The sequence below is a fragment of the Podarcis pityusensis genome, assembly GCF_964106645.2.
Source record: "Podarcis pityusensis genome assembly, chromosome: 2".
Lineage (NCBI taxonomy): Eukaryota > Metazoa > Chordata > Lepidosauria > Squamata > Lacertidae > Podarcis > Podarcis pityusensis.
The window spans coordinates 81454490-81482048 of NC_138029.1; the positions used below are offsets into that span (position 1 = coordinate 81454490).

General features: G+C 39.8%; 1 protein-coding gene across 14 annotated transcripts in view; it reads right to left on the minus strand.

Moving 5' to 3' along the window:
- Positions 1-36: 36 nt before the first annotated feature.
- The window catches only part of WNK2 (WNK lysine deficient protein kinase 2), a 122959-nt gene continuing 95436 nt past the window's right edge, over positions 37-27559 (minus strand). For 7 of the 14 annotated variants that reach the window (XM_080996654.1, XM_080996650.1, XM_080996644.1 and 4 more), the window contains 4 exons: positions 27149-27247; positions 22437-22481; positions 20497-20756; positions 7261-9584 (listed from right to left, as the gene is read on the minus strand). In XM_080996654.1, the coding sequence (XP_080852780.1) occupies positions 9234-9584; positions 20497-20756; positions 22437-22481; positions 27149-27247 (755 nt within the window). In that variant the 3' untranslated portion in view covers positions 7261-9233. Of the gene's footprint in view, positions 283-7260; positions 9585-20224; positions 20757-22436; positions 22482-27148; positions 27248-27559 lie in introns of those variants that run through there. The other 7 variants (XM_080996655.1, XM_080996656.1, XR_013983311.1 and 4 more) reach the window with 7 other exon arrangements.

Here is a 27559-nt window from a genome sequence, read left to right on the forward strand (position 1 = left end):
AAACAGATAATTTCCCACTCAAAAATGGATCAAGCCTTTTCCTCAAAATAATTATAGTTTATTTATTTTTGCATAATGTTTGAATTTCCAACTATAAATAAAAAAAGGTTTAGAAAGAAGTTACAAAATTGAATTTAATGGATAAGAATAGTACAGAGTTTCTCACATGTGACATCAATTCCCAGCTTTCCTTCCCCTTCCTTAGTTGAAGTAAGATCTTGATGTTGACCCTATATCCAAGCTTGGACATGCGTCACTTGTGGGTGTCCTCCTCCTCAGAATCTAAAATAAAAATATCAAAATCATGTATGATTAGAATTAGAGGCCCAAACACATTAAACATCGTATTATATGCATAACCTTGCACTATGGATATTTCAGGTGCCTTACAGAAACAGCAAGCCAAACTCATGACAATCGCAAATACTAGTGCCATGCTTAAAGCTCAGTGGGTTTACCTTTTATTTTATTTTTCATCTAATCCAACAAAACAGAGGCACCCTTGCCAAACCATTCAGTTTGGGCACAACAGTCATTATACAATCTGAGCTGCATTTTCTATCCATATGGAACCCAAAAGATGGATAGATGAAAAAGATGGAAAGCAGCCACAATTAATGTATATGACGCGATGTACAAAGAGAAAAACAGATTATTATTTTTAAAAACGAAAACAATAAAATAAAACAAAGAGAAGCCATGCAGGAGCTGCTCCATGGGCCAGGAAATCCTACATATAAAGCCACAGAATTCTTAAGAAGCACCACAATGTCCGAATAGCTCCATCTTCCTTAATAAGGCACATAGAAGCAACGGGCTTAGCAGTGCTGATGTTTCGACCAGGCCAGTTCCTCCCTGGACAAAGCTCATCCTTTTATGGGAAGTGTTAAGCAAGACCACCAACATAAATGGTGAGATTGGGGGGTGGGAAGGATCTCATTTCATTGGCCCCTGTTGTACAAGGAAATAATTAAGAAATCAAGGACCAGGAAAGCCATTCTTAATAGGTGGTGGTGGAGATGGGGAACTCTGCTCCTCCACATGCTGCTGGATTCCAGTCCCCATCGGCACCCCAGTCAGTATAGTCAATGGTCAGGGATGATGGGGGTTATTGTACAACAAATCTGGAGGGCTATTGCTCCTTCCATGCCTGCCTTTCTATAAGGAATATCCTTAGCGCTATACTTGAATTAACCCCAGCCCAATACCAGTAACACAATATTATACTCTTATTTAAGTGTGTTTGTGTGTAGGGGGAGAAGACATAGCAGAGGTACCTAGGGCTCCTGTTTGAGGTAGTCATATGTGAGCTTGTCAAACACACGCAGCTGCTGCTCAGCCTCCAAACAACTTTAAATACAATAATGAGACTAATAGGATCTCTTAAATCCTGTTTCTGTTTGTTTAGCTTCTTATTATTTGATTATTTTGCCATATTACTGTGTATATTGTGGGGTGTGTTTTTTTTAATTGTAACCCACTTCAAACATACAATAGCCTAGAAATACAGGTGACAGAAATCACACAAATAACCACCATCACAAAGTGTCAGCATGGGAAGAGAGGGTGTGTGCCTTGAGACCAATGATGTCTCAGGAGAATCCTTTAACTCTTCACCCAGCCACTCGCAGTAGCAATGGCTTTTCTGCTGAGAGGTGGAGATGTGGAAATTACATTTTCCCAGTGAAGAAATACTGCATTTTGGAGCGTTGGAGAAATGTAATATCTCCAACACTCCAAAAGGAGTAACAATTGCAAATTGATTGTAGTGTGTGTGTGTGTGTGTGTGTGAACTAACAATATTGTCTGGAAACACCCAATGTGTGAAGGCTCAAGCATGATGTTTAATCAACATGAATAATAATTTAGGCGATCTAAAACTTTTTCATGCGATTGTATCAACTAACCTTTCTCATGACTGAACACAGCAGGGAATATAGGGCCCAGAGCCCACTGGACATTAATTGCTGTTGTCAAAATCCACTGACATCATGCAGTCCCAGTCAAAGCATGGATTAGTACATAAGAAAACTACACAGTTTCCCACTGCCAGATCATGCTTGAATAAGTTACAGGCACAGATTAGAAATTATTAGGGTGCAATGGTATGCACACTTAATTGGGAAGTAAGCCCTGATGACCGCAGTGCAACTGATGTTTGAGTAGACATGTATAGGATTGCGCTGTTAGTTAACTAAAGCAAAGAGAAATACATTTTCTCAGTTTACATTGTTGAGGCATGCATTTTCTATAATCAAACTGGCAAGCATGTATACACTAGTCACTATGTATTTTAGCAGACAGGGAATCGCCTTCTACACTGGAGGAATTTCAAGGCTTATCTTCCAAAGGGGAACTGAAACTATTGGTGTCATGTTCTTACATGACTATCATGTTTCCTAAAATGTGACTGGTGCTCCTAAGCATGACGTTTGTGACATCTGCATTCTTTCTTGTGGTAATGGCAAATGTTCATCTTGGGGGTGGGAAAAACAAACTGGCAACAACCCTTACAAAAGGGCTGCCACAAGTAGAATAGCACTGTAGGGCTGAGCAATATATCAATATATCATCCAAAACCAGTTTGAAGTTCATATCAGTTTCATGGTTTTTGATCTGGCAATATATCATGAATCATGATGTGTATGCTATGCAAAAATCACAATGTGGGAAAAACTATGAAGCCAGCCAATGACTCTACATAGCTCCATCCTTATTTCAGACATTGTGAAATATCAGTGTACTGCAATGTTTAAAGGTAAAGGGACCCCGACCATTAGGTCCAGTTGTGGCCAACTCTGGGGTTGCGGCACTCATCTCGCTTTACTGGCCGAGGGAGCCAGCGTACAGCTTCCGAGCCTTGTGGCCAGCATGACTAAGCCGCTTCTGGCACACCAGAGCAGCGCACTGAAACGCCGTTTACCTTCCTGCTGGAGCGGTACCTATTTATCTACTTGCACTTTGATGTGCTTTCAAACTGCTAAGTTGGCAGGAGCAGGGACCGAGCAACAGGAGCTCACCCTGTCGCGGGGATTTGAACCGCCGACCTTCTGATCAGCAAGCCCTAGGCTCTGTGGTTTAACCCACAGCGCCACCCGCGTCCCTTGCTGCAATGTTTAGCTGGTGATATATCATGAAGTTGAAACCCATATATCACCCAGCCCTACTGCTCGCCTCTACATAGTTCCGACATCGTGATATATCAGTATATCACAATGTTTACCTGGTGATATTTTGCATTGTTGAAAACCAGATATCGCCCAGCCCTGGTGCACAAGCACTGGGTTGCAACCTTCTAAATTGACCACTCCAGTCCTCAAACCTGCTTTCTCAACACCTCTAGATGATGCTGGGTGTTACATGGCTTTTCAAGCAGCAAGCCTCACCATAAACACTTCTGAATTCTAGCCAATCTCCTCTTTCTTACATAACATTCACAGGCAGCACTCACACCTGTTCCCTGTTGTCAGATGGATTGTCACCAACTACAGGTATAGCTCACACATCTCATCCGGCGAAGAGAGAGGATGATACAAGGTTCCCTATTCAGACATTAACAGCTAATATTCAAGTCCCTTTTACGTTCGCAGTTTCCCACACCTTCAATTCTACTTGGAAACATTATTATTTCTCTCTTAACTATAAAGTGGAGCATTGTTAAGACATTCTAGGCACATGCAGGGCAGAAAATACCCCTGCATAGTTACTTGCAGTACAGATATAACAAATAGTTGTAAGTTAAAAAATGAACATGCCCAGCATTTTTAAAAAGCAGCATTTAAAAACATCACATTTTTTGGTGTAGACAACACATGGCATACAGGCCAGTTAAAATTTCCGAAGTATTTTTGTGCCATGTAGGTAACTTTCATTATTGACAGAATCAAAGCTTTACTTCTGAAAACATTTCTTTTTTACCCCTAATTGATGCAATGACAAATGTAGTGGCACAAAATGTTCCAAGAAATCAAAATTTTTCTTTGTTCAGTTGTGCATTCTAAGCCAATGCATTATGAATTTTACAGCCATCAGCTCATGTGTTTACCATATTCAAGTTCAGCATATCCACCATGTCATTTTTGTATCCATCAGGCTGGTGTAATAGCAGGGGGCAAATTGCTAAATTCTACGCAGCAATGCTAACTTTATTACATATAATTCAAAAGCTTGCACCTCTGCACCCACAAACACAGGAGAGAGAGAGAGAGAGAGAGAGAGAGAGAGAGAGAGAGAGAGAGAGAGTGTCCCGGTGCTTCCATTGTTGTCACTACAAGATGAAGGGCAGACAACCAGTACTTAAAATAAATTAAATAAATGAGGGTTGAATAGAACGCCTCTGAATACCAGATGCTGAAAACATAACTGGAAACACTGTTGTCTTCATTCCCTGCTTGTGAACTTTCTGGAGTCGTCATTGGAAATAAGATGTTAAACTAGATGAACCTTTGGACTCATCCAGTAAGGCTCTTCCTGTTTTCTTACAAACACATGCATGGTTCATATCCTGCAAATCCGTAGTATTCAAGTGGCCTCAGCATAATGTATGACTTTCCCTATATGCAGCCACATTTTAAAAGGTCCATGAAATGTGCTGTGACATTTGTGTACTTTCAGTAGAAACCTGAATGCTCAAGTGTTACTGTTCCAGGTTTGTTTTGAAAGTAAGATTTAATAGTGGCCATTTCAAATTTCACAATTTAGTGCTGCACCAAGAAGCCTGTGCTCTTTTCTATACAGTCAGTTCTTCTGCAACTTCATGATCTCTAACGGTCCAGGAACAGAATACCAGCTTCATCCAGTAGCAAAACTGAGATGTGTCACAAAACTTTCACACTGCATTGTATCTTGAGTCACAAGTGACTCAAGTTTACCTAATGGAAAATATTCCTTTATCTATTAGTTTTTGCCATTAAAGACCTAATTCCTGATGACTCCTTGAGAAGAAGTGTAAGTTGGATAGCTGATAAGATGCTATATATTTATATTTGTCCCCTAAACGAGAAAGACATAATTTGGATCTGCTTATTCTGCTAGTGTGACCTAACAGCACAATTCTTGTGAACTGTTTTTGGACTAACTTAAGACTATTGGGCCTCCATGAACATATCACTTGTAATCATTTGGCTGGCAAAATATACATACAGTACTCAGCACCATTTTTAGAACATGAAACTGGATGGACTGAAATAGGTAATCTTTTAGGCCCTGAAGCTAAAAACCATCAACAAAACATACAGGGCAGATATCCTTCCATTCCCATCTTCATCACCCTTTACCCAAAAGGCTGTTGAAGATGGCCCTCATCACCTGTGGACAGAGGAACTTGTTACTTTTCAGCTTCCTCTAGATATGGCTGGTTGTGTTTTGTGTAGGGTAGGGGGTTTTTTTAATACCTCTGCCAGTCTGGCTTTTTCTGGACCTACAGTTCTGCACTCTTGCTTGCCACTTGGATCTACCATTGTTAGCTAAAAGATTGATATTATTATTATTATTATTATTATTATTATTAAATGACCCATTGCAGATTTTTTTGTACCTTCTGTTGCCATTGTTTTTGGAGATAGTTGAGACAAGCACTGGTGGCAGCATCTTTGGGTGTTTTGGTTCAGTGCAACAACATTTCAGAAAGCATCTTTTTGAAATCTCCCCAGAGCATTCCCCATGAGATCCCAGCCAGTTACTTCTTCATTTCAATTTGCATAGAGGCAGTGGGACAAGAGAAAGATGAGAATGAAATATTATGCTGGCTGCAGGGCCTAATCTGTCCAACTGACTGCTTATTTGGTATTTGGTGATGGAGGGAGAATGGATACCAGTAACTTGATTGCAGTAGAATTCAGCATGAGACAAAAAACTAAAGAAGTAATAGCTGACAAATCTTCTGCTCTGGAAGGGCAGAGGGACATTCATCACTGATGCTCTGGAATTGTGTCAGTGCTGTAGTGATCTTCTTCAAGTAATAAAGCAGCGATCCCTTATTTTAGATTCAGACATGAAGTTCATTACCACCATCAGTTCAAGACTGGAATTACTAATATATACTATCTGAAGCTATCATTTATGAGTCTTCAGACACAGGTTCTTTTGCTTGGAACACATCAATGCATTTCTACTGACTCCCTTTAGGATTGAATTCAAACTCTTGATTTTGACTTAAGTTCACAACTGAAATGTACTGTATAAGAATGCTGTGGCCCATATACCCTGTCCATGATCTCTTGCTGAGCTCCATGCCATATTCATTCATCCATCTACGTGAAAGGGCAAATCATAACATACTTTTTTAAAAAACCAAATTGCGGGGTAGGGAAGCAAATACATTTAGAATTCTAAGATACAATTCAAGGGCTGTCTTCCAGATCTCTGGTGGTTCAGGCTATATACAGAACTACACACCCAGTAAGCCACCTCTCCCATCAGCAAAATGTAACAGGATTCAGGTTACATTAATATGGGCAGAAGTCCTTCTCACTTTAAATGAGAATGAGCTCAATTTCTTAACATCAAGCAAGACTCACTGGGCTCAAAAGTACCAGCTGCAGAAGGCAGGATTAGGACTTTGAGCATGAATGGCATCCTCATTCATAGTAACTGAGTCTATTTTACTCAGTGATCATGAGCTCAGTCAAGGCTGCTCCTTTGCTATTAAATAGATACAAGAAGCAACACTACTGATAAATTTAGATAAGAGGCTGAATTGTAGTCAGTGTCTGAACCTACAGTGATTTCTCCAGTCCAATATACTTTTATTGTGTTGGAATTTTTGTGTCATGAATCTTGCCACCACTGCTACCGTTTAACCATTCCTTTTCCAAGTTGACAGTTTATTCCACCCCAAACATATACAATAGCAAATACTCAAAGTTCTGTGCCTAGAATTATCAAGCAAGCCGATTGCTGTTTATTTATTTAGATTTCCTCCCCATCCTTTACCATAAGATTCATGGGTGTGAAATGGATGAACAGAATGGTGCACTAAATTTTTCAACTAAAAATAACAACAAAAAAGTCCAATTCATTGAGGACAGTGTGGCAAAAAACATGAGATCTGCCAAGGGCACCCATTGAAGGATTTACTCATTGGACTTGGTGGAGACAGCAAGGGGACACAGAGACGTATTTTTAGTGCTCCCAGTTAAGGATACCTGGTCACAGATGATTCCTTAAGTCAGTATCTGAAGCTGGAGGAAAGGAATTAAAGAGCGGTGCTATCTTGTGATATTTTTAGAATTTTAGCAACACACTGGGTTTTCCACAAAATTTTCAAGCACAAAAATGTTTTATTTTGTCTTCTCTTGAATATATACAATCTCTTGGGAGTGAGGAGTTAGTGCCACTGACTTGTCAGCTTACAAGGGGCACGGCTATACAACAGGCAATACCAACAAACCGAAGGTTTCAGTGCAAGCCAAGGGGGTAGGAATAGTGAGAACAAGATTTTCCATATTTTGCTCATAAAGCATACAGACATGAATCTAAAATAAAGTCTCAAACAAATGAAATATACATGTTACAGAGAGCAGAAATCTCTTACTACAGCATGTATTTTGCCCAGGCAGATGACTCTGCACCATGTTCTACAAAATTCAATTCTAACCGAATTGATGGAATAATATAAACTAAATGGAACCAACAAAACTTTTCAGACAGTTCTTAATGCTCAAAGTACAATAGAACTATACAATTCACAGATCGGCAGCGCAAAACAGCTCCGACTCTTCAGCAGGTAGTTCAAAAATGTCGTTGCCATAAAGAGAGAATGTGAGTGCAGTGTGCCTTCAACTTTTCTGTTGCAATGCTTTTTATTTTAAAATGTGTGCCATTATGCTTGTCCTAGGTTTTTTGTTTAATTATTTCAAGTAAATAGAGACTTACCAATCTGCAAATCAATCTTAGTAGTTACCTTGTGCCTTTGTACTGAGAGGTGAAGGTGCAAAGTCTATGTACAGTTAAGTGAACCCAATGAAAGAAAGCTCAAGTCAAAAAAAGAAAGAGGTGCCCATTCTATCTACAGTGCAAACGGAGTGAAAAATGACAAAATAAATTCAAATGTGGTCAAACACCAACACTACTAAATAAGTAGGGTGGATAATAATAAAGAAAGCTTCACATTTAATTCCACTTCAGTGAAAATACTGTAAGCACTTCAAATATGGTTCTGAACTACGACTGCTGTTGGAATAAAGGCAATGGCATGCAAGTAAAGTTCTGTACTTACATACTTTTTTTAAATAGTAACTTTGGGATGGGCTCTCCTATAACCAATATTTTGATTAGTTCATTTCACAAATGAAACATGCATGGATTGAATTTAAATTACATAATTTGTTCAGAATATTTTTTGTTTTTTGCTTTTGCGGCTAAATGAGAAAGAGAGGGAGGGAAGGAGAGAAAAGGGGGAGGGAGAGAAAAGCATCTTAAACTGCTTGCCAAATTTGCTATTTCATATTAAAACAGAAGTTTTCACTTGCAACAGCTTTTCCAGAAAGATTGCATAACAAAGAGAATTGCACTGCCCAAAGCTATTACCTGCACACATATATACAACTTAAGTTCAAGCTCTTGTAAATGCTCCTATTGCAAAAGAAAGCTACTCAGGTTATTACTCTTCATTAAAATGAAAAGTCTTCCGTCAGTAACTCACTCTGTAAACATTGAAGCCACCCTTTTTCTTTTTTAAACTCACCCTTTAACCACCAGTTAAAATAAAAGCATTTACAGGAGAAAAATGGAACAAAACTGGGCAAGAGTTTCAAATGTAAACCTTCAACATTTTTTCCAATATATTTATATATATATTTGCAAATTAAAAAAAAAATTTAACCTCACACAAGCAGATTGTAAATAAAATACACTTTTCAATTATTCTTATTATTTACATCTTTCCAGCGAGAACTGAAAAGCTTGAATTCAAGGCACTAATACTCCTGCAGGATTAATACAGTTGTCTTAACCATCAATTCAAGTACATTAACGCTGAAGTTTGCGGTTTCAAACACCAGAGCACAAAATAAAGTGATCTTCGGCAAGGAAGGAGAAGCAAATATTGCCATAACCACAAACGAATCGGTGTGAAAACATTTCACAGTGATTGCTTGATTCAGTGTATGGATGGTGTGCACACTAGCAGGCCTGAACCGAATGCCGGCAGGTCAACACACCCCGTGCATAGGCTCAAACGCGCCGCCCTGGCGATGTGGGAAAGCACCGTCAGCTATTGAAAGGCGGCCGAGCTAGGTTATTCTCATGTTAGAGCCTGGCGGGCTGACCACAGGTTGCTGCAGCGGCACTGGAAACAGCTGCAAGCCGTTTTTGCCCAGAGGTGGGAATGGCGCAACGCTCTGGCCTCCTACAATCCCAGGCTGTGTGGCTGGGCCCAACCACTGCACTCCAAAAACGGATGTAGGAAAAACTCCTCCATATTGACAAAGAGGCATCACATAAGGTTTTACTGTGCCAGAAAGGGTAGTACCTGGCATAGGCACTGGCAGGGATGGTGAAACTCCAGGAGTTAATGCAGCTGGCACTGGGCAAGAGACTGGAACAATTGTCTTTTCCCCCACTCCTGTTCTGACTGAATTAACCTACAAAAACAAACATAAAAAGCAACAGCTATTACGCTTGTACCCTCCTAGCTGAGCAGTGAGACATCATCGCTTTATGGCAGTTTATCATTTCAAACTCAACAGTTGCATCACACTCGGCTACTCTGTTCTGAGGGGACATCCTGGTTCTGCGCCCTCCAGTGGAGGAGATTGTAGATTGTGAATGGGGCAATAAATGCAGAAACTCGTCCAGTTGCTTTAACACACACACACACACCCTCTAGGTTTTCATAGACATAATGACTTCAGGGGGAATCCTCTGAACTGTCTACATTCCACATGAAATTTAGGCAATGTGGTGGTCTGCAAAATACCTGCATTATTTCTCCGTCAATATATAAGAGCTGATAATCAATCATTGCTTTCCTTAAAACAATAACAACCCACCCACCAAAGTCCCACACCTATCTCCTTTCAACACAATCTGGAGAACAGTGTCGCTGTATTGGCTGTAAGCAGCATATAGCCAAATCTGAAAAAAAACCACCCCAAACTGTTGTCCACAATATATTCATGTGTAGGTAGAAAAAATATATGTACCAGTTAGCTCCCTTCCCTGCTTTCAGCCATCCCATAACATCTTTTCACTGGCTCTCCAGAGAATTCTTTGAACACACACACAGAGCTCTTGGGACTATATAGCTCAGCTCCACAGCTCTGAAAATATCTAGACAATGCAGAACTGAATGAGAGAAAGGGCTTTCTTTTCTAAACACTGAGAACAGCTGACTTCCTGAGAATTATGAGCTTAAATATAGTCCAAATGCCACAAAAGCAATTATTGTACAAGAGATCTGTCTGGTTCCCCCATGGATTTGGTTAGCAGGTTTTAATTTCACATATAATTTACAACTTCTGGCAGTGATTTCATTAAGTCAGTACCTACTCCTGAATGATGGTTCTTTCAGGCAATCCCTTTGTCTTATCAGGGTCAAATTGGTAATTATACCCAGGAGATGGAGTGAGAATTTTTAAGGCAGAAAATGTGCATGAACTGAAGTGAAAACTTGTTAATAGGGAGAAAGCATTTTGAGGGAGTTTTGCTTGCAATATCTAGACTGAAAAAGACAATAGTACCATCCTAGGCATATCTACTGAACAGGGTTCCTACTCCTTACCCAAAACTAAGCTCCATTGAACTCAGTGGGACTAACTTCTGAGGAGAAATGTGTAGGATTGCACATCAGCTACCCATTTTGGCTCCAAGAATGACAACTTCAAAATATTTATTTCCTTTAAATGATACAAGGGAGATGAGAGGCTTTCCTAACAATCTTAAGAGACTCTATTCACTGGGAGCCCATTTAGCCAAGAATTAGTTCTTCATGGAATGAGCAGTTGTACGTGGGCAACAGATTTGCAGAATGTTGATAGCTTCTCTTAGCAGCAATTGGCAGGAGTGTTACAAAGTACAAGAGGTATGTGCCATGAAAGTGAGCACTCTATCATAGAACCTTAAAAAAGAAAAGGGAAAAAAATCAGGTATTATTTTTTACTTTGCTCAGGCCATCTGTGGTTAGATAACATTGTTTTGCAGGATGAATTTGGTTCAAAGTTCTCTATTTAGGCATTTTTGAAGTACACTTCTAGCTTTCATGCCCTACAGTGGCTAATATCAGCTCATTGTCTTGAAGGCTGGAAGACTAATTAAATACTACTGAGAAGGAAATAATATTGTGCTTTTTCTCTCCTAATGGCTCCAGCTTCCATCATTTCTCGAAATTGCCTATCCTGTCCTATCTATCCTAGAGGTTTCCAGATAGTCTGCTGGCCCTGAGTCCTAAATACAACCTAAATGCATGCCTATATTTGAAAACTAATTTCAAGTAAATTACTAATTTGTATGTAAAAATATTTACAGTTGTGCAACTTTTAAATTCATTGATTCCTGATGGGGTGTTTTTTTTATAACCACCTACCACAAACCTTCATTCATTTATTTGTACTACTTATAGGCTACCTTATAATGGAAGTTCACATGCATTCCTGAACAACTAGAGAGAGAGAGAGAGAGAGAGAGAGAGTTATAGTTTAATATGTGGGGAATGTATTGGCCTAGTTAGGTGGTCTGAGGCAAAGCCTTGTTTGAGGGCATAAAAAAAGAGGAAAGAGGAAGACAGCAGAGGCCTGAGGCGTGACTAAAGGGGAGCAGGTGATGCAGCAGAAAAAGACAAGGAAGTGAGAGGATGGGGATGGGACAAGGAAGAAGAGGCAGGGTACCTAACAGGAGGAAAGGCAAAATTAGAAAGATGGAGGAAAGCCAGCTAGGAATACAAAAGGGAAGCTGGGGCTGGCACTTGCCAGCTGCTCAGCTACGGCTCATCTTTATCACTATGTTTCCATAAAGGCTTGCTGCATTTGGATGGGCAACTTACTGGAAGTTTTATAAACATCAATAATGTGCTCAGACCTTCAACTTTTTTGAAAGCCATAAAATCCAAATGGCACCGTGTATACTCGTGAGATTTCTGCTAAAGCCAGTCCCTGGGTGGATACAGCTTATTTAGGATTCTCTTCTCTCAATACGTTTTGCTCATCTGTCACTTTGCTGTTCAGTCAACCAGCTTGAAGACATCCTTTTGGAGATCTTTGGATGAGCCAAACTACACATTACGTTGGTTGCATGCTTGCCTTTTGCATTGATATTTTATTTGCAAATAGCCAGCCCAGTATGCGCTTCAACCCTCCCGGCACATATGCACACAGCTCCCTCACCAATAGAAGCAGTGGAAACTATTTCACTATCATATAACGCAAAGCCTTTTCAAACCGATTTTCATTATGTGCTCCCAAATTTAACCCACAGCATCCATGCTAATTTATATAAGAGAGCCATACCCCCATAGTTTTGCATACCGTTTGGGCATTTGTGGATTCTTCTGATATTTGGCACATATTAATCTGGCAGTTATAATAATCAACACCTTTCTGTTTAGATAGTAACTCTTTCAACACTGTGAGAGCTTTTTAATATTGTGGCCGCTTTCTCCCCTCAAAACAAACAATAGCTGTGGCGGGTGGCCTGAAAAAGGTCAAGGCCACAGCAAGGGAGAAAGGGTTAAAGTACTCCTAACCTGCAAGGCCAGCTCACAATCTTGATCAAGTCCACCAGGCTGGCTATTGAATGAAAAATCTTGCACGCAAATGACAAAACATGTGACTAATGTGATATGCTAATTGGTCCATAGGCTGAATGGGATTTTTAGTGTTAGTTGTTATAATTTTTAACAATTTGCTCTTCAAATTTCAGTTTTACATTTGCTTTGTCAGTTTTACTATTTTGCTTTCTTCATTCGCTTCCCCTCCAACATCCAATAATGTTGACCACCTTTTGTGCTTCCCCTCCCTGCCTTTTGTAATTAAAGGTATGCATTTTATTTGAGCTCTTTTAATTTCTTTTAATAAGCTCCAAAATTCCCAAAGGAAAATGATGCTTGTAATTGAACATTTTAGCTTTCTATCAACATCTTGCCATATTCTCATACTGAAACAGCGTGTAAGTTCATTTTGGGCCTTTGTCATACATACTCCATGGCAACCACAGCCATGATTCTGCTTTCCGGAGAGAATAAGAAAATTGTTTCTCCCTATTAAGGTCTCCATATTTTTTTAAATGCTAATATGAATCACACTCAAGTCTTTCCTTGTTTGAACATTCGTCTTTTCTTTCTTCATGTTTCTTTCAAAAACCACTTTCCCCTTCTTACTAGTTAGTAGAGTTCTGTATAAGTCAAGGCTGCAGTCCTATGAACACTCACTTATAAATTTCCATTAAAATCACAGCGACTTACTTCTGGAATTGTGCTGCATGTCTGCTCAAATCTTGTTGAAATCAGTGGAGCATAAGCACACTGATCTTCCTGTGGATTATGTCCAGTATCGCCTTAGATTAAATTACCATTGTCCAAATCCAGCAAGAAAACTCTGCCTATGCTAACCATTCCTTTAAGCTTGAATTCCGAGTTTTTCTCCATTTCAATCATGGCTCTACCACTAAGGCAACTTCCTAGCATGTTTGCAATGTGGATTTAGATGTGTACCTGCATGCATACTTCTGTCCACAATACCCATGGGCCCTATAGAGTTGACTGGATGTGTCTTTCATTACAAATGAAGATGTACAGCCACACCAGGGACCATCAGTTGTGATATGTGAACAGGGATCAAGCCTAGTTTTAACAGAACTAAACCTCAGCAGCTCTACACAACCTCTTTATCTGGATTCCTTCTAGTATTTTTGACAGGTTACTATATTCTCTTTCCTATATTAGGGAAGATAATGGTGAATTGCAAATGCTACTCAAACTTGTCCAAGGCAAGGCAATAGATATGAAACACTGAGGACTTTACCCCCTCCTATTTTTAATTCTCCATTCTTCACCCACACAAGAATTCTTGCTTCCTTGCCAGCTAGCATCAAGCTCAAACAGATGTAAAATTCTGCTGTTTCCAGTTTGTTTAACATATCACCTACCAGCCACTGAAACAAGAACTGCACTCTTAAGGTTCCTTCAGCATTTTCTTCCCGTCTCACAGCTTTCCCCCCTACACCATCTTCATCCCTTTGGAGTCCTGGTCTGACACATTTATTATCACGCAAAAGAAAACACATATTGTATTGTACAACCTCCTGTTAAGATAATTTCTTCCAGTTCAAGGAATTCTATATGCAGTACAGCTCAAGATGCTATTTTTAGCCCGTAGCTCTCGCATCCACTGAAGTTGTTGAACATGGGTTACAGTAGCATTAATGAAAAGCTCGTAGATGATGGGCTGCCACCAATACATACTACTTATCTCCCTTACTGTTTGAAAATTATATTGCATGCACATTTCATGATGTTTTAAAAAAACTAACAGCTAGCATGGCTACCCTTGCCTATCAGTGGCTTTGAAAACAAATGAACAAATCTGTGCTGGCCATTCATGCTTCATTGCCAAATTTATTTGATGTACTTTATTGTAGGCGTTCTTACTGCAACAGAAGTAAAGAGAGGTGAGTTCCTTTTTATCCAAGAAAGAAAAAGTAGAGATGTGGGTTGCACTGTCTATCATGCTTTTGATAAGCAAATAAAACAGGACAAGCAAATTCTTATAAGCTTTTATGCAACTGATCCAAGAAGAACCACCATTCCGCCCCCCGCCCCCCAAAATACAAAGATTTGTCTTAGAGAAAGAATGATGCTGAAAAGAAACAGTACCATTGGTTGAATAAAAAATATCACAGGGCGAGTACTCTGTATAGCAGGGCAAAGAGAGGGACAAATAGGAAATCTGTACTTAAACAGTATGCATGCAACTCTCATTATCTGTAGAGACTTGCCCATAGAACCATCACGTACGAATGTATAGTAAGAATGTACAAAATATGGCAGAAGAAGTTACGTATTCTTCTTCCAATGCAGTGCTTCTCAGCCCTTTTCTTCTCTTAGGACTGGATACAAAAGTATGAACACATTATTTGCAGAAGCTTAGCACCAGCTTTATCAAAGCCCTGACTGCCGCAGCTGAGCAAACCTGGTATGTTTGCTCCACTGCAACTGCTGTTCCCAACTGGACAGACAATTAGGGAAGTGCAAGCCTACTTTCTGCATTTATTTGTATCACTGGAAAGGGCGGGGGGGGGGAGAGAAAAATATATAGAGGTTGCTGGGCAAGGAGGCTTCACTGCTTCAAGACTGCTTTATATTTCCATCGTGCTTCTTGCCTTGATTAACCCTGTAGCATGTCTTGGTGCTCTAGTGCTGCAACACAAGTATAATTACATCACACGCTATTTCCACAAGTAATGGAAGCTGTGCAAGTGTTTGAGAAAATATTTCAGTGAGTGCCGACATGCAATCAAACGGATCTCAGTTACCAAAGGTATATAGGAAGCGTGTTCTTGTAGGCAGACACCACAGCTTGTAACCATTTGCAGCTAACAAAGCCAAAAGCCCTCTTAAGAAACAAGACCTGAGATTGTGAGAACTTTCCACCTTGCTAAGATAGCCTCCTTATACCAAGTTCCTTTATTTTTGCTATTCTCCCTTAACAATATGATTTGTTAATTTTAAAAACAAATTTAAAGTGTCATTTTCATAGGAAAGCTGCTACCGATAAAATGAAGCATTTAATTAAAAAAAAAAACCTCAAACATTAAAGATGTTGTTTTTTTTTAAAAAAAGATGGTATTTTCCATCAATATTGAATAACTGATAAAAGCACATAGCTCTTCCTCTTACTCATTCCCTTCTCGCTTCCTGGTTTTCTCGTGTTACCTTTCTGGCCGGGTTCACATATCACGCTAAGCCAAACCATGCATGGGTGCACTGTCTTACCACAGAGTAGCTCACAGCTGCTTTGCTCCTGCTGCTGTGCTGCACTGCTTGAAGTCAAAGCTTGGCTTCGCATGTCATTCAAAACCAAATTCATGTTCGAGCTCTCTTCCTGAAAAAGCTAGGGGCTGTATCCGCTTAAGCCGTTGGGTGCACAGAACAACAACTGCTCGCGCAGCAAAACTTCCCCTCCCTCTCCTTTCCCTGTGTGCCACCGGCAATCCTCCAACCCCAAACCTGCTCTAAGGGTTCCACCAACCCTCTGCTTGTACAGCTTCACCTGGTGCCTTGGCCCGTATGACAGTCTAAGCTGAACTTGGCTCCGCTTAGTGTGGCAGCAAAAGGGACCAGGGAGGAGAAAATCGGCTGTGGCCTCCTCTCTGGGAACATGATGTGTGAGCCAGGCTTCTGAGTTTTGACTCCAGCATAAATCTGACACTCACGCACACACACACACGTTCTTTGATTTCCATCTGCTGGATTTAGATATGTATTTGTATTTCCCATCACTATGTTTTATGGTTACAGATTTCCAGCTCTAAACAGCAGCAATTTGTCAGGTCCAAGAAATGTATGTAACCTAAGCATGCCACCTGCAGTTTTGTAAATTGCATTTGCCAGATACTGCCTCTGTCCCATAAGGGTTGTATTCCTTTGTGAATAGAAGAACTCCTTTCATCGATTCATTCTCTGTGTCACCCCTCTTTTCCCAGTCTGCAGTCCCCTGGTATCTTCCATGTCATTTTGTCAGTCCCCGCAACCCTCTGGAATAATTTTTGGTGGGTGCAGGGGGCCACAGAGGGGAGAAATGTATTTGCAAAAAATAATCTCCCTTTCTCTTCTATCAGTGGAAGCATCTTTCAGGGCAGCAGCTAAAGAAGAGCTTGCAGGGCAGCAGCTGAAGAAGGAGCAAATAAGGGTTTTCTTGTGTGTGTGTTTCTTTGTGGCTGATTAGCTGCTCTCCCTGTGCAAAGGTCAGAGGGGGCAGGGTTTCTGTTGAGGCAGGTGATTAGCTGTGGGAGGAGCTTATCAGAGCTTGCAGGGCAGCAGTTTGATCCATCTTTTAGATTTAGGGGAGCTAGTCTCAAACGTTTGTTGGGGGAGACCTAGGTTTTTTTGGGGGGGAGTTATTTGTCCTGTCTTCACACTTTTTATGATGGAGGACCGCTGTAGCCACCCCCAACGACACATTCTCAAGATGGAGGGGGAGGGAACAGCTGCAGTCGCCTGCGGTTCCTGCGCAATGTTTGCCATCTTGCCAAAGGTTGCAGACAGCTTTACCTGCAGCAATTGCATGTTGATTGCCCTCTTAGAAGACAAAGTCCAGCAACTGGAGGAACGTGTAGCTACACTCCAAAGAATTAGAGAGCTGGAGCTCTTCTTGGAAGCAACAGAGCACACCGTCTCCACCAAGGAGGAGACAGGGGACTCCCCCGAGAAGGAGGCTAGTTCACCAACACAGGAGCCAGATATATGGAGAAACGTGACTCAAAGAAATCGGAGGCCCAGGGTTCGCTCTGATTGTTTAGAAATACACAATCACTTTGAGGTCCTCTCCCCTAGCATGGAAGACGAAGAGCAGACTCCATTTGAGGATCTCTCCCTCATTACAGTCGATCAGGTATATGAAGACGAGCAGCAAAGTCAGTCCTCAGGGAATGTGCAGGCGACCTTGGAACGGACAGCTCACGGAAGAACCCCGACCAGACCTAAGAGGAGGCATGTAGTGGTGATAGGGGATTCCCTACTGAGGGGAACAGAAGCAGTGATCTGTGGGCCTGACAAGATGTCTCGGGAAGTGTGCTGTCTCCCCGGGGCTAAGATCCAAGATGTAACTGAACGACTGCAAGGAATCATAAAACCCACTGACAAATACCCCTTCCTCTTGGTTCATGTGGGAACCAATGACACTGCAAGCAATAGCCTCCAGAAGATCAAAAGAGACTACGAGGCTCTGGGCAGGAAATTGAAGCAATTAAATGCACAAATTGTCATCTCATCTGTCCTCCCAGTTGAACGACGTGGCCTAGGGAGAGAGGGAAAAATAGTGGAAGTGAACAGCTGGCTTCGCAAATGGTGTAAACAGGAACGGTTTGGATTCTTAGATCACGGACTGCAGTTTCTTGAAGATGGACTTCTGGCAAGCGATGGGCTGCACCTCACAACGGTTGGGAGGAATGTTTTTGCCAAAAATCTCAGAAACCTCATCAGGAGGGCTTTAAACTGACTAATGTGGGGGAGGGAGACAGTGCTCCTGAAGGTAGGAGAGGTAAAATGCAGTCTTGACTATGCTACCACTCAGTGGACTTGTAACTGGCTGACTGACCGAACCCAAAGGGTGCTCATCAATGGTTCCTCTTCATCCTGGAGAAGAGTGACTAGTGGGGTGCCACAGGGTTCTGTCTTGGGCCCGGTCTTATTCAACATCTTTATCAACGACTTGGATGATGGACTCAAGGGCATCCTGATCAAATTTGCAGATGACACCAAACTGGGAGGGGTGGCTAATACCCCAGAGGACAGGATCACACTTCAAAACGACCTTGACAGATTAGAGAACTGGGCCAAAACAAACAAGATGAATTTTAACAGGGAGAAATGTAAAGTATTGCACTTGGGCAAAAAAAATGAGAGGCACAAATACAAGATGGGTGACACCTGGCTTGAAAGCAGTACATGTGAAAAGGATCTAGGAGTCTTGGTTGACCACAAACTTGACATGAGCCAACAGTGTGACGCGGCAGCTAAAAAAGCCAATGCAATTCTGGGCTGCATCAATAGGAGTATAGCATCTAGATCAAGGGAAGTAACAGTGCCACTGTATTCTGCTCTGGTCAGACCTCACCTGGAGTACTGTGTCCAGTTCTGGGCACCACAGTTCAAGAAGGACACTGACAAACTGGAACGTGTCCAGAGGAGGGCAACCAAAATGGTCAAAGGCCTGGAAACGATGCCTTATGAGGAACGGCTAAGGGAGCTGGGCATGTTTAGCCTGGAGAAGAGGAGGTTAAGGGGTGATATGATAGCCATGTTCAAATATATAAAAGGAGGTCACATAGAGGAGGGAGAAAGGTTGTTTTCTGCTGCTCCAGAGAAGCGGACACGGAGCAATGGATCCAAACTACAAGAAAGAAGATTCCACCTAAACATTAGGAAGAACTTCCTGACAGTAAGAGCTGTTCGACAGTGGAATTTGCTGCCAAGGAGTGTGGTGGAGTCTCCTTCTTTGGAGGTCTTTAAGCAAAGGCTTGACAACCATATGTCAGGAGTGCTCTGATGGTGTTTCCTGCTTGGCAGGGGGTTGGACTCGATGGCCCTTGTGGTCTCTTCCAACTCTATGATTCTATGATCTTCTATGATTCTATGATCTGCATCTGCTTGATCAAAAGCCCTTTCACAAACAGAAGGGCGCACTGGATTCAACACACAGTATATTAAGTTCCTGGTCCGCATGCATCTCCTCTAATGACATGTGCCCTAGTTCAGCGGTTCCAATGTGTTATTTGGGACTTGGAGTGTGCACAAACAGTCACACAGACACACACACACACACACACACACAGAGAGAGAGAGAGAGAGAGAGAGAGAGAGAGATGTCTGTGAAGAGGGCTTGCCCCAGTCTCTTCAAATAGAGTGGATTCACCAAATTTACCTAAAAAAGGGAATTGGGACATTCCTTGATTGCAGTATCTCTCTGTGTGTACACTATAGGGGAGTGGAGCACTGATGTTATGATTTAGTACTAGCCTTTTTAACAACAACAACATGCAGTTAGAACATGTGGTGGTTGGGAATAATCAGCTGTAGCATTGGAATGGGTGGCAGTGATGAAAGTGGCGTGGTGAGGAGATGACAGTGTGTCCATCTTTCATCTTTCATTTTAAACCACATTCACATCATTAAATTAGGGTTCTACGAAGTATTATCAATGAAATGTAAAAAAGAACACTAAAGCTGCAATCCTATACCCAATTACCTGGGAGTAAGTTCCATTGAACTCAACGGGTTTCATGTCTGAGCAGACATGCCTAGGATTTTGCTGTGAGACTGCTCTCAGTGGGACTTAGCTTCTGAATAGACCTCCATAGGACTGCAGTACCAGTTGCCGTCTTCCCCTTTAAAAGGCAAAAGTACTGGCATAGTCTCTCACAGAAGAACAGCCTACAAACTGCTACCAGCAAGCTATTCCAGCAAACCAACAACTGGAAGATTAATGACACAGTTGGAAAAGGAATTAAATAAAAAAAAAACTTCAGCAACCATTGTTTAAATTTGTTTTAAGACAAAGCAACATTTGATTACCAGTAAATGTATTGCTGTGTATCAACTATTCTCCATTCGTATTCTTCATTTTGTCACAATTCTCCATTTGTAAAAAGTTATATACTGAACCAAACAGTGTCAAGATGAAGTCCAAGTAGATAAAAATTCGTAAGCTATTTTTAATAATTAATGAAGTGAAATGGATATTTATATGGAAAATGCTCCTTAAGCTTATGTCCTCCAAACACCAGCTCTGCAATCGCTTTCAGACACAAAGTAAAAGGTAACGCTCTTCAAGGAGCGCCACTTACTCCACACGTCTCATTCTGTGTCTGCATGGGGTTAGCCTTTGGCTCCATGTCTTGCCGCTTTTGGTTCTGCTTAAGTTGATTTAAGGATGGTTTCGCCTGCACAGCTCCCACGGTTTTGCTTGTCCATTGATCCACCAGTTTGTGGAGATCATCTGTGAAAGTTCCTTTCTTGTTGTTGCTGTTGTTGGCTTGTACTTGTACTTGCAGCGTTGTTTGTGGAAGAGGGTCCGGATATGCTACAAGGCTGTTTGTCGAGGATCCTAAGATGCCACAGAAAGATAAGAATCAGCTGCACGCATCAACAAAGCCGTACTACTTTCCACTTTTGCTTTTGTTTACTTCATCGCACAACAGTTCTACAACCACACAACTATCTGGTTTTCACCCAGCTGCTTCTCCTGAAGAACTGTTTTTGCTTCAAAAATGGTTTAAGAAATGATATGCATTTCACCAGTTAGGTGCAGCTTTCGAAATGGCACTGTAAACAACTTTTTCATCCAAAAAAATTTAAATATTGGTGAGTATGTCTTTATGCAAATCCACTGGAATTGACAGAGGGGAGAAGAATAGAAAAGGAAATATGGATAACCTAAAGATGACACAGATATCAGGGATATATTACTCATGCTCTGCACAATCATAATTGGCTCCACTTTAATAAGCAACACCATGATTGGTTTGGGATTTACAGATTACCTATCCAGGACCCCAATTACCCTCCTAAAAAAGCTGATAAGATGGATTCAAGTTTTCTTTATTTCCAGTCTAGGCTGGTGAAATCCCATCCTTCATGTAAATTCTGATTCTGAAGAAACCCTAAATGACTCAAGGAAAAAGTACATCTGCTGCCATCCAAACCTTCTTGCTTCCACAAAACTCCCATGTTTCTCATTCCATTTCTCTTTCCAAGTTTACAAAGCAGTTTAAATATTTTACATGACAAACTTTTAAAGATAAATGTGCTATACCTATAGGCACCAGCAGTGGTAATAAATTACACATAGTAACAGTCAGATGTCATGTTACTGATTCATCAAACCATGATTTGGAGATTAGAAACATGGTGTCTACATATACCCAGTATATAGTAATGTAATGTAGCTTGGCTGTGGAAACAATTATCTCACTTACATCCTGAAACTCGGATACCTAATGTTGAACTACAATTTATTCACAGCAAGATGATAAAACCAATATCTAACATAAAGTGAAACAGTCTCTAATATTGTTTGGTAGGTGAATCTAAAATGAATGCTTTTTTAATTTTTTGAAAAATATTTGAATTCTAATTCCTAAAAATACCAATTTGAAGCAAAAAAGTTCAAAGCTATATTGAAATGACATTATTTATGATGAGCGAATGTGCTATAGTCTTATTTCTGCTGCCATGGAGACTGTGATGTGTGCTATAGGTAAATCAATTAGTGATTTGTTCGAATGAACACTCGCACCTTCCTTTAAAAATAATTGTGCTCCAAACTTTTGTGAATTCTTAGGTTCTTTTGAAAAAACGAACCCATGAAAAGGTAAGTTCTTTTTTCCAAGGATTGACTCCCAGCAACTATTCAGTACTTCAAGCATCTCAATAGGTGTGAGGAAGTGTTAGGTTGCATTAGCCAACCAGCAGCAAAACAGCATTGTAAAGAAGCAGTGTTAATTGACATATTAGATGAGCACACTACCCAGCTTTGTCTCATATACACACATGTACATACTGAGATTAAGATCATCTTGCAACATGCAGGCATCCCAAAGCATCACCAGCATGCAAAGCTGCCAAAAGGATACCTGCACTTAATTCAGATGCAGCCTAACTTAATACGATCATGAATGCAACGCCTGTTGTTTAAATAAACCACTAGATTACATTTAAATAAAGCAGCTCATGCTCAGAAAGAAATAACAAAAACCCAAAAAACAAAAGAGAGAGGGATAGTTACTACTACTGTGATCTTTGCCTAGACATAGTCGTTTCAGGGTGGACCCTACAAGGTAAAATGATACAAGACATACAGAGTTAGGCAAGACTAAAAAGGGGGGAAAGAAAAAAGTCTGATGGAAAATCTGCATTTTTAAACAACAAAAAAGTAACCATTATGCAAGAAGGAACAGACAGAAAGTCAGCAGTTCAGGTGTGAAAAGAAGAAATAACTGGGCAGCTCAAAACCTACAGAAATTTGATGCTATCCAAACAAATGCTATGCAGTTTTTATTTGGACCTGCGCAAATCTAAGGTGAATTTTAAAAAGCACATTTTAAAAAATATGTTGGTGCCTGTTTTAATTGTGCTTCAAAACTATATTCATCTGATTAATCAATGAATAATAAATATTAAGAAAAAGGCAAAACTAAGCTGGCTATATATTGTTTTTACAAGACCACAAAGTTCTGCAGAGCTGAGGACCATCCAATTCAAATTATGTGTCCAAATACAAAATACTGAGCCCTCTAATCTCTATAATATGTTCAAAATGCATCTGGATTCTAATAGATCTATTGGGGGGTATTCCAATTCATCAGTTTCAAAAGCTTGGTGAGATGCTATGATACATTCAGTGATGTACTGCTCATTTTCCAAATGTTAAGTACTTCTAAGGGAGAACTCTGAAGAGAGCATCATTTGCTATCTATTTAATTACTAGATTCCTTAAACTATTTTTTTAAAAAAAAAACACCTCAATATTAAGCAGATAGACAAAGCCATGTTGTTGTTTGAGTCATTCTGCTGCTGTACTGCACTGAACTAAGCCATGGTCTGGCTTGGTGGGTTGTTTTAACCAGTGCTCAAGGTTTCACTTTCCCAGACAAATCATGAGCTACAACTCTAGGACAAACCTTGGTTACAGTTCATGGTTTGCCTGGAGAGAACTAAACCACCAACCGAGGTTTGGATGACATGCTAAACAAAAGCATGCCTTGCCAAACAGTCCTACCTGCTTTACCTGCAGCCTCATGCTACTATAAACTAGGGAGAGGCCCTTACTGCACATTTCTCTTAGCCATATGAAACAGTTAATTAGCATTTTGCTGAATGTCATTAAGTATTCCAAGCAGACTCCACATGCTACTGTACACAAGTCAGAAATTGTGTTTTGTGCCTGAAAAATAAAACCAGGCTAGATTACTCCACATCTGTTGATACTGCATGTAAAATGGGACAAGAAATGCCCTGGGTATGAAAGCCAACAATAGTATTTTTACTTCAGGAATGATGACCAATATTGAATTTAAGTGTAATAAGTAAAGAATAGAACTTCCACACCAGATGTATCCCTCACACCTCCACAACCCATCCCTGTAAAGAAGAGGGACCTTCAGTTATGATGTGAGGGAGATATTTTGTCCAAATAAACATGGCAGAGCTGGACCAGCTATTACTTTCTTGAGTTGGGGAACACTTTTCTCTTTAGGAAGTAACATTAGCTGCTTGATTCGGCTAGAACTCTTTCAAACAGCACCAACAGGATGATATCTTTAATCAAACAAACTGAAAGTATTTTTTTCATTCATATTAACTGTTAAGACATCCCTTTCTTTGGGAATGTTCCCATTTTCCCTCAGTGACTGTATGCAAAGTTATGTTATTTCCAGGAGAAGAGGAATCAAAATTCACATCAACTGCATGGTAAGAATTCTTCTTGCCATGCATCAGCTTAACTGAATTACAATGTAAATAGAAAGGTACATTAGATACACATTTTAAAAAATGTCTGTCATCTTTTAAAAGAAATAAATAAAATTCTATTGCTATGCAAACTGCCATCAGAATTAGGTATTTTTCTAGACATGATTTCAAGGTACCACTTTAGTCCCACTAAAAGGCAGTATATGGAGTTTCTGTCATGCCCTTCAGATATGTATATAATCAAGGAGGAGAGTACAAGTCAACCTTTTTGATGATTGCTGAAGTATCAACCAATATATCATCCCAGCAAAATGCAAGGAAAGAGTTTGCACTACAGAAAAGCAACACTTCAGCCTACAGTAGGGAGGGGAATCTGGAAAGTACTCTGTACTTTCGAGAACTTTCTTTTTATGGAAATTAAAATTCAGATAGGGGGAAAAAAAATTTTTTTTGCTCCAAATGCATGTAAGGCTTTTTTTAAAAAAACTGAAATGTGGCCATACTAGTCTTGCTCAAGGGAAAGAAGCATGAGGAGAATGGAAAGGTTGTCCTTGGACAAGGGGCTAAAATGCTATGAACCTTCAGAAGACTTAGCCCACCATGCCCAAGTGTTTCTCCACAATGGGAGGGACAAGACAGTTACTTTTTATTTTAATGGAAGTCGAAATTCATTATCCGATATGATGCTTGCTCAACGATGTTTATGCACGTGCAGACAGAGGTGAGGACCAGCTAAAATGAGAAACATTGGGGTCTAGACTATGAAGTCAACTGCTTTTACGCAGTGGCGTTTTAATGCTTTTGTTTTGTTTTGTTTTTAACTTTTGTTAACTGCTCTGGGAACTGATGAGGTATAAAGCTCTAAAATAAATAAATAAAATAGAAATAGAAATCAGGCAGCCGATTCATTGTGTTGGACAACTGAATGGTGTCAGATATTGTGGTGGTCACATTATCCTTTTGTGTGTCCTGGGCATCAAAATCGAGGTTGTTCTTTGCTACACTAGCCAGATAACTTGAAACGGATGATGTCAAATTATATGTGAGATTCAGTCTAACGACATCTAACTTTGGGCAAAAGATTTATTAAAAATGGCAAAGTTCACCCAATAGATCACATCCACTCTCTGCTTTCAAACCAGATGATAACATCTGATAGCATATTCAATTAATTGATTTGTTTTCCCTTTAGAATGCTTTGCTAAAGAATTGCATCACCAATAAATCACCTAATAAATACATGCTAAAAAATTGAGGGCTCATGTGATTAGTTAAAATGACTAGTTTAAGAATGTAAGTTGTGTGTTATCTTTGTCATTACTGTCATGGAACCAAATGCTAAGAACATTTAATGTTTAAAATTAGAATGGATTGTGTACAGCAAAGGTGTAGAAGACAAATGGAACTATTCTGACTACTTGTGACTATAGAAAAAGTTACAAGCATATCCAGATTGTTAACAAGAATAATTATATACAGAAAATTTCAGTAACACTGAGCAATATCCAATGTTGATCATACTTGTACGTGACCCATTGAAATCAACTATTATGTGTATAACTTAGTTGGATATTATCCATTAGTTCTAGATCTTGAAAGTACTGTTAAAGTTTAAGGTGACTTGCTTCATATGCGGATCTCTATATGTATCAGTTCTCACCAGCCCTTTATAATTAAATATTAATGAAGTTTTAAAATAAAAAATATAATTATTTGGGAATCAAGGAGGATGCATTTTGAGTAGTCTTGTGCCTTTGATCTGCATCACCTCAATAATGATAAAAAATGCAGTTCCAATGGTAAAAGTTTGATACAAATGGAAATGAACACTAAATTAACTGGATGTTTAGTTACCAAAACGCTGTCCCTGTTTTTTGGCACTACATGTAACAAAGGTCTAGATCACCTTATCAGTGCAATGTACCTTGGCTGCACAGTAAAAAAATCTATTTGCCTTATAATTAATACCTGCTTTAAAAAAGTTAAATATATGTGAGAGTTGATTGAACTGCCAATTGGTATACTTGTACAATTAAGGAAACATCTGCTTGCTTTTAGTTGTACAGCTATTTGAAATCAACCCAGACATTGTATCAGTGAAACATTCTAGAGTGCCATTAGAACTTTAATTTTTCTTTAAAAAAATATTCTGTGCTTTGATGAACTGCTTATTGACTTCATCTCTGAGGTCACGTAAGGTCATAGTAAAAATCAACCGAGTAAAGTGCTCCAGCTAGGTGAGTTAACAATAAAAGCCACACTGCACTTTGTAGCAGAATAACTCAACAGTTGCATTTAACAAAATTCACTTAAAGAAACCCAAAGTATACATTGTGTGTGGGGGGAGAAAATACTGCTCATAAAAGATGTTTAAAAAAAAACTAGCAGGAGCATTTCTCAGCATTTCCACATGCAAGGGATAGAACAAATAAAATAATAATAATAGTAACAGTAATAAAAAGGGTGGATATAAACAGTACTGTATATTGTTTGAATACAGCCCTTGTGCAGAAGTTATACCCTTCAGTGACCTTCTAGTATTGTGTCAGCTTGCTACATGCATGTCTTCATAGTCCAAACATGTGTGAAAGAGACCATTCGTCTACAGAACGTTGGATTTCTTTTTGGTATCGCTGGAACTGGGACAGCAGACATTTATAACTGCCACATTGGAAATTAAAAGTTACTTAAACGTAAAATCACATAAAAGATATGTCCAGGGTAAGATTTGCCATAAGGCTATAGAATAAATTATGAGATCTTCCACACATGCTTTTGGTTTACCCAGGCATGAGCCAAAAGCAGTGCACAAAAGCTTTCCACGTGAAATAAATAAATAATAAATAAATAAATAAAAATAGTGTCAATGATGATTAACTTTTAAAGAAGGAAATCAAAGAGAGTGTCTAGGGGGGGAATAGGGACACCCGGTCAAACGTTTTAGATATATATATGAAAATGAGTTTTGGAAAAAGGGGGACAAAAGAAAGATGGGCTATGATAAAATACAAAAGAACAAATACAAACAGATGGACAAAGACACAGGTCCACTGAGGAATCTGGTACGAGGTTTGCTACTAGATTTATAGGTCACTCTCTCAGACGTTTGGTGGAAAACCGTCCAGCCTGCAAATGAATATAAAGGGAAGAAAACAAAGACACTTATAAAGTACAAATAGCTGAGATCAGTTGTCACCATCAGTCATATCAGCTTTGTTAGTTTATCATCCACATCTCCATTTTAGCCTTGCCAAAGAGGAGTAAGTTCATTGGCTATATGCAAAAGGATGCAAAAAATAACAGCAGAAGAAAATAGATACTTTGTAGGATTAGTTTGGCAGGACATGCAGAACTGAGTAAAGTATTGTTTTTTTAATCATCATTACACTTTGCAACAAATATTGCTACACATATCGTGACTAATCTATGGAACTGTGC